The following is an 8,651-nucleotide window of genomic DNA, read 5'->3' on the forward strand; positions in this document are numbered from 1 at the left end:
AAAAGGAATCTGCACAAACCCTGCACCTTTATTGAATGACCTAGAGCTTGGGGGACCTATTGATTCCTTCATGACAATGTCTCAGCCAATCAGAGTTGACCTGCCAGCCAATCAGCACCCTATTCTCTTGTCTTATAAAATGTTGTGATTGTTTGAAATTTGGCATTCTTGTATTTGTCCTGAGGAGTACAAGATGTAAAGCTTCAGCAAAATGTCTCTCTTTTCAGCAATATTCAAGTTCTGTACTATCAAGCGAGTGTTAGTATATACAGGAAGCTTGATGCAGAATATTGGGGAAGAGACTTGACACGTGATTTCATTGGAAACAGCATCATTGAACTTGATTATAGACATAACTGAATTGTACGTGCATACCCACCCCTCCATGGACAAGGTCGGTTTTACCTTATTGGACTTGGGCCCACAGATTACATCATAATGTCTGCAAAGACATGTCATTGCGGAGAATGGAAGTTTTATTCTTAATCATGGGTGAACTTTATTTTATTTGCAAGTGGTTGATACTGACATCAGATGGGAAATTTAGATTCCATCATTGTAGATTTTTTTTTAATGTTTCTGGTATCGACTCACATCAGTGTTTGGACTGATTTCACAGTGACAACATTTCTGATTGGGATATTAAAATCCTCTGTAATGATTAACCCCGTGTGCTCTTTTTGAACGTGGCAAGGGCTCCAGGACTGGCTGGACCAGTGTGATATTCTTGTTGAGAAGCTGAGTTTATTTTTCTCATGTTGATCATGTCGAGTGCCACTTCAATTCCAGACGCTCCGCACAGAAGAGGAGTCTGAACTACCTACCTCCTCCTACAGTCTAAGGTCACTATGGAAGTTAATCGCTTGTCACAATCAGGTACCCAGCTTTTATAGCAAGTTGGTTTACAAATAAAACCATGAAGTCAAGAGATTCAATTCCACTTTTAAGCTAAGAAAATTCAGTCAACGCCATCAGATGGTCACGTTCACGATGGTGTTCGAAGTCTGGTGACTTTCTTTAGTTGTTTAAAAAGTATACGTCCACATCTTTATCAAGTCATACCATCAAAAAAAAAATCTCAGTTTACAAATGCAGGTTCTTATTAGTTTGGACTTGGGTTTCAAGACAATTCTTTGGGTCCCCTTTACTGCATACTCAAAGTGAAAATCTTCCAAATGTCTGTCAAGGCCAGTGAACAATGCTCCGTTTTTCTTAAATGAGTTAATGTCTTTGATAAATTACCCAAGAGTGTGTTGACACAAATTCAGAATATCCTTTGTTCAGATGGTGGTTTTGTAACCAATAAAGTTTTAACATTGTTATCAAGAGATTAGTCAAATGATTTCTGTGCAATTGTACTTGACTTCCCAGAATTGAGGAAGAAATCCATATCTTCTGAGAGGTGGTGAAACTCCTGCTGATCTCTGCGCTTTTTGCAATCCAGGCTCATTTCTTCATGCAAGATGTCCATATTTATTTGTCTTTGGACGATTTTGTTTCCAGTTGCTCATTCAAGAAATAAAATCTAAGTCAAGACAAACTTTTGCGAACATTTATTCTTGTAGATCGGTCCCCAGGGATATCCTCAGAAGAACTTCACTTGAATCTCCCACTATGTTTGATTTCTCTGCTCACACTTGTTCCCTCCTACATCTGAATAACCTCATATAGTCCAATGCTTGATCACACTAGAAGTGTCTGCATCACATAAGCAAATCGAGAACTCTCGTATCTAGAAAACCCGCTATTAGGTATATGGGTAAAAAGGTAGATCCTATCCCCTCCCCCCCACCCCCCCCACCCACCCCCCCCCACTCCCCACCCATTCATTGTCTCAATGGAGTGTGGCGACTAGGAGATTTTCACAGTAACTTAATTGCATTGTTAATGTAAACCTACTTGTGACAATAATAAAGATTATTATTATTTTGACACCAGGGGTTGCATTTCTATGAAGACATTTAGAGCAAGGTAGTCAAAGGGGACCCAGTGGATGTGGTGTACCTAGATTTCCAAAAGGCCTTTGACAAGGTACCGCACAAGAGGCTGCTGCATAAGATAAGGATGCATGGTGTTAAGGGTAGAGAACTAGCATGGATAGAGGATTGGTTGTCTAACAGGAAACAAAGAGTGGGAATAAATGAGTGCTATTCTGGCTGGCAATCAGTGACGAGTGGTGTGCCTCAGGGATCGGTGTTGGGACCACAATTATTTACAATTTATATAGACGATTTGGAGTTGGGAACTACGTGTAAGGTATCCAGGTTTGCAGATGACACGAAGGTGTGTGGCAGAGCAAAGTGTACTGAGGACTGTAAAACCTTACAGAGGAACATTGACACATTGAGTGAGTGGGCAAAGGTCTGGCAGATGGAGTATAATGTCAATAAGTGTGAAGTCGTGCATTTTGGTAGGAGTAACAATATAACGGATTATTACTTAAATGGTAAAAAGCTGCAGCATGCTGCTATGCAGAGGGACCTGGGTGTACTTGCGCATGAGTCACAAAAGGTTGATCTGCAGGTGCAACAAGTAATTAGGAAGGCAAATGGAATTTTGTCCTTCGTTGCGAAGGGGATTGAGTTTAAAAGTAGAGAGGTAATGTTGCAGTTGTACAAGGTGCTGGTGAGGCCACACCTGGAGTACTGTGTGCAGTTTTGGTCTCCACACTTGAGAAAGGATGTGCCAGCACTAGAGGGGGTGCAGAGGAGGTTCACTAGGCTGATTCCGGAGTTGAGGGGGTTATCGTGTGAGGAGAGGCTGAGTAGATTGGGATTATATTCACTGGAATTCAGAAGGTTGAGGGGGGATCTAATAGAAACATATAAAATTTTGAAGGGAATGGATAAGATAGAAGTAGAAAGGATGTTTCCACTAGTAGGTGAAAGTAGGACAAGAGGGCATAGCCTTAAGATTAGGGGGAGCAGATTTAGGACTGAATCAAGGAGGAACTTCTTCACTCAGAGGGTGGTTAAAGTATGGAATGCCCTACCGAAAGGAGTAGAAGACGCTACTTCATTGAATATATTTAAAGATAGGGTAGATTTTTTTTTGAAAAATAAAGGAATTACGGGATATGGCGAGAATGCGGGTAAGTGATTCTGAGATCACAAAAAGATCAGCCATGATCTTATAGAATGGCGGAGCAGGCTTAAAGGGCCGGACGGTCTACTTCTGCTCCTAGTTCTTATGTTCTTATTTTCAAGGGGTGGGGGCTCCAGGACAGTTTGAAATGTTCAAAGAACCAATAAGCTTATAAATGGAAGGGTTCTGCGATGATGGGGGGGATTGGGAAATTTGCTGATGACGCAAAGATTGGCCAAGTGGTGGACAGTGTAGAGGAAAGCTTTATTTCTAAAATGATATAGATTGTTTGGTGGAGTGGCAGATGGAATTTAACACAGAGAAGTGTGAGATCAAGCATTTGGGGAGGTCAAACAGTTATCGGGAGTACGCAATAAATGGGAATATACTAAGCGACGCAGATGAAGTGAGAGATCTTGGCGTACAAGTGCACAGTTCAAATAGGTAAGGTTGTAAGGAAAGCTTATGGAATTCTTTCCTTCATTGGCAGAGGTATAGAATATTAAAGTAAGGATATAATGTTGGAATTGTATAAAACAGGTCACAACTGGAGTGTTGTGTGCAATTCTGGTCACCACATTAGAGGAAGGACGTAATTGCCATGGAGAGAGTGCAGAAGAGGTTTACAAAATTGTTGTCAGGGCTACGAGGAGAGATTGGATAGGTTGGGGTTATTTTCCTTGGAACAAAGAAAGCTGACTTAATTGAGGTGGACAAAATTATGAGGGAAAAGATAGAATGGACAGAATAAAATTGTTTCCCTTGGTGGAGAATTCTAGAATCAGGGGACATAGATTCAAAACAAGTGGCAGAAGGTGCAGAGGAACATGGGGAAGAACCTTTTTATACAGAGGGTAGTGGGGGGACTGAAATTCACTGCCCGAGTTGGTGGTGGAGGCAGAGACTGTAAACTCTTTGAAAAAGTACCTGGATCTGCACTTTAAGTGCTCTAAACTGCGGGGTTTTGGATTGGATGCAGGGAGGTGGGATTAGAGGGGCTATGCATCCTCGGGCTGGCATGGACATGATGGGCTGAATGGCCTCCTTCTCTGCTGTAACTTTTCTGTGGTTCTATGATATAGATTTTCAACTTGCCACCATGTCAAAAAATTGGCATAATGGATCATTATAAAATTTGCCAATCCTCATTTTCAATGGCAAGTTCAAAATCTATACCAGTTTTTCTATGCATCTGAAGTCTGTGAGAGTGATTTTCCTGGGCCAAGAGGGCAATGTTTTCTGCAAATTTGATTCTGTTACCCTTCAGATGATTTTACTGGAGGTTATTTACTGTTTTAAAGACGGTTAATTTAAGCAAAATGATAAATCAATTTCTCAGCCTATAAAACAAAATTTTATTCTCGGTGAGAATATTAACATTACCTTGGAATTATAACAGCAAGATACAAAAAGCAATAACTCCTGGGAAAGTCATCCAGGATTACTATTAGTGGCCAATAAAGCATTTGTGTGACATTTCTTTGCCACTTTAACTCGCCTATTTTAAACAGATGATTACATCTGCTAAAATAGATGTTCAAACAACCCGAAGCGTTGCCCAATAGGTACAACCATTAATAGGACCGTTTCGTACCCTGTGTTATTCTTAAAAGCGACTTACACTATTTAAATTCAACAATAGGTGGCGTTAAGACCATCACAATATACCTGCAGTACTTTGATTTTTATTTCACAAGCTCCCCCCCTCCACCCCCTCCATATTACATTTGTACAATGTTAAAGGGAGATGGGACTCGCAATTTTAGATTCTTGATTTTACTTCATTGGCGCCAAGTGGAGGAGAATTATTGCAAACGACGGACATGATTCTTGTCAATTGTGTTCGTTCGTAATAAAATATATGTAAATCACTAAATCGGTCAAATAAATCAATGAGGTGCACAGAGACATAAACGCGGGTCATTGTTAATTTCTCAAACAAAGATGAACCAATTTCGTCCTGCTTATTGCATAGAAGTTTTTTAAAAATCCGGTACATATTCCATTCAGGAATGAGATTTTATGTTCACCACAGGGAAGTTTGAAACAAAAACACCCGCCGAAATCGGTTGATTAATGGGTAACCTATTATTGTAATTATTATCGGTTATGTTATTTACTCTTTACTGGTCCTTACTTGAGCTAACGTCAACTTTGAATATAAACATGTAGTGATTAGTAAAGCAGAATATTTTAGTTAGCATAGTATACTAGAATTATATACTATAGAATTAGATAGTATATAATCATATGAATGGAGTCTCCTCAGTTTGAGAGGGTAGCTGTGCAGTTTTGCCTTCCTGTTGGTCACACTGAGGCATCATCTCTCCCAGGCTTTATTTAAAATAGGCAGCTCTCAAGCAATTATCCGCTAGTTTTCCCGGAGATCCCAATGGGATAAGTACTTTAAAAAAAAAAATTGAAGTGTGTGTTTATATATGTGTCTCGGAAATGCTAAACACCGTTTCTTTACAAGTGGGTGAAACCCGCAATGCTCAGAAGGCGGCTTCAACGACAAACGCCTCCAAGACTAGGGACAGGATAAGACAGACCGCTTAGGTTGTACCATCCGTCACATCGCATTTCAAAGACAAAAGTAGCACAACTGTAGCACTTTCCAGATACAGTGCAATGGAATGCTCAGTCTCAGTACGTTTTACTGTTAAAACAATACCCTTAACCTTAAGTCCCTACTGAAATAACTCATTGCTGGATCTGCACTGAATTTGATAATGAGACTCAAACGATTCGGGGACACACTCTCGTTTTTCTGCCTAGTTTAGTAAATTATTAGATGTGTAAACTCACCGGACTGGCAATATGACACCTGTAGGGAAAAGAAAGACAATCCTTTTTAAAAATTAATTAGTATTTTAACAATTTCGCAGTGACTATAACTTTTCATTGACGTCCACTAAAACGCAAGTTTTATTTTAATATAAATTTTATCGTCAGTACATTATCTCTAAATAAATCAAGTTACCTGATATAGAGTGGTTAATATTAAACATATTCTCAGCATATTTACAAACTCCATTGCTACATAGAGCAAACAAACAAGCTGGGATGACAGGTCTTTGAATACGAATGAACCCCCAAAGGACAAGGTGATCTTTTGAAGAGTTTGCAATGGAAATTATCACCAACACCGTTTCCATGAACCAATCAGGAAGCGTGGCTTGGGCCCACCTCTTTAGAAACTCCCCATCGAAGGCCAGCAGCCATTGCATGAGACAAATCACTTCTAATCAGTGTCCAGTGTTACTTTTGCTAACACTTCCTCGACAAGTTCTACATACTCAGATACATTCGTTCCCCTCTGCAAATATGATCATTTTAAGTATAATCATAGAAATCATAGAATTTACAGTGCAGAAGGAGGCCATTCGGCCCATCGAGTCTGCATCGGCTCTTTGAAAGAGCACCCTACCCAAGCCCCCACCCCCGCCCTATCCCCATAACCCAGTAACCCCACCCAACACTAAGGGCAATTTTGGACAGTAAGGGCAATTTAGCATGGCCAATCCACCTAACCTGCACATCTCTGGACTGTGGGAGGAAACCAGAGCACCCGGACGAAACCCATGCACACACGGGGAGAACATGTAGACTCCGCACAGACAGTGACCCAAGCTGGGGATCGAACCTGGGACCCTGGAGCTGTGAAGCAATTGTGCTAACCACTATGCTACCGTGCTGCCCATAAAGGACTTCTCAAGTCATTAACCCTGCATTTTTGGGTTACAATGATGAGAAGATATTTGAGAAAATGTTCCACTTGTTAGAAATTAAAGAGGCAAGGGGACACAATATTCTAATAAGATAAATAATAATCAGATTAGTGCAAGACCATTTGGGGCTATTGGCAGAAAGCACTACACACAATGGGTAGGTAAAATCTGTGAGACAGAGCTTCTGGAGACACTATGCAGATTGACATTGATTCCCCAAGGACAGGCATTGCCACTGGGCCATAAGGCATTATCCAGAAATGTAAAATCATAGAATGGTTACAGTACAGAAGGATACTATTCAACCAGGCGAGTCTGTGTTGGCTTTCTGAAGGATCAGTTCACTTAATGCCATTCCCCCACCTTCTTTTTCAGATAATAATGCGAATCCCTCTTTGATGCTTTGAATGACCCCCACCACACACTCAAGCAGTACATTCCAGATTCTAACTCACGGAGAAAGTTTTTCCCCCTGTCGCCATTGCTTCTTTTTCCAATTCCCTTAAATCTGTGCCCTCTGGTCCCTGCTACTTCCACCAATGGCTACATTTTCACCCTAGCCACTCTGTCCAGACCCCTGATGATTTTGAATAACTCTATCATACCTGCTCGCAACCTTCTTTTCTCCAGGGAAAACAGTACCAACTTTTGGCACGATAGCACAGTGGTTAGCACTGTTGTATCACAGCACCAGGGTCCCAGGTTTGATTCCCGGCTTGGGTTACTGTCTGTGCAGAGTTTGCACGTTCTCCCTGTGTCTGTGTGGGTTTCCTCCTGGTGCTCCGGTTTCCTCCCACAAGTCCCGAAAGATGTGCTGTTAGGTAATTTGGACATTCTGAATTCTTCCTACGTGTACCCGAACAGGCGCCGGAATGTGGCGACGAGGGGCTTTTCACAGTAACCTCATTGCAGTGTTAATACGAGCCTACCTGTGACAATAAAGATTATTATTATATTACATAACTAAAATTCATCATCCCGGGTTTTGTGAACCTTCTCTGCACTCTCTCCAATGCCTTCCTAAAGAATGGTGCCCAGAACTGAATGCTATAGTTGAGGCTAATTCTGTCTTGAAATATCACTTCTTGACGCTTCCCTATACTGAGGTTAAACTGACTGGCCTTTTGGTTTTGAACAAGAGTGTAACATTTGCAATTTGTCAGTCCTCTGGCATCACCCAAAGCCTAAGGAGGATTGGGAAATTATGGCCAGCGCCTCTACAATTTCCAATTTCACTTCCTTCAGTATCCTTGAATGCATCTCATCTTACCTGAGCTTTATGAACTTAAAGTAAAGGCAGGTTATCCAATACATCCTCTTCTCCAATTTCAAATCATTCAAGTGTTTGAACTACCTTCTTTATCACCATGAACTGTGCAGCATTTTCTTCCTTGGTAAAGATAGATGCAAAGTATTTATTTAATACCTCAGCCCTGCCCTCTGACTTTATGTGTAAATCCCCTTTTTGCTAACCACTGCGCAACTGTGCCACCCAATAAATCTCCTTTTTAGTTCTTAATTGGTCCCATTCCTCCTTTTACCGCCCTTTTTGCTATTTATTTGCCTGGTAGAAGACTTTTGGGTTTGCTTTTACGTTACTTTCCATCCTCGTCTCATACTCTCTCTTTGCTTCTCTTATTTACTTTCTCAATTCCCTTCTGAACCTTCTAAATTCAGCCAGGTTCTCAGTTGCATTATCCACCTGACAAATGTTTTAAGCACTCTTTTTCTTCTCCATCACAATCTCTATCTGTTTTGTCATCCAGGGAGCTCAGGATTTATTTGCCCTGCCTTTCCCTTTATGGGAATATACCTTGATTGTGCCCAAACTATCTC

At 40.9% G+C, this 8,651-nt stretch overlaps 1 protein-coding gene across 1 annotated transcript in view; it reads right to left on the reverse strand.

Annotated features, from left to right (window-relative positions):
- LOC119964226 (receptor-type tyrosine-protein phosphatase beta-like) overlaps positions 1 to 6,156 on the reverse strand; it is a 95,161-nt gene extending 89,005 nt beyond the window's left edge. The window contains exons 1-2 of the mRNA XM_038793510.1: positions 6,068 to 6,156; positions 5,893 to 5,911 (exon numbers count right to left, since the gene is read on the reverse strand). Coding sequence (XP_038649438.1) covers positions 5,893 to 5,911; positions 6,068 to 6,121 — 73 coding nt within the window. The 5' untranslated portion in view covers positions 6,122 to 6,156. The remainder of the gene's footprint in view (positions 1 to 5,892; positions 5,912 to 6,067) is intronic.
- Between the last annotated feature and the right edge of the window lie 2,495 nt (positions 6,157 to 8,651).

The sequence above is a fragment of the Scyliorhinus canicula genome, chromosome 4 (assembly GCF_902713615.1).
Source record: "Scyliorhinus canicula chromosome 4, sScyCan1.1, whole genome shotgun sequence".
Classification (NCBI taxonomy): domain Eukaryota; kingdom Metazoa; phylum Chordata; class Chondrichthyes; order Carcharhiniformes; family Scyliorhinidae; genus Scyliorhinus; species Scyliorhinus canicula.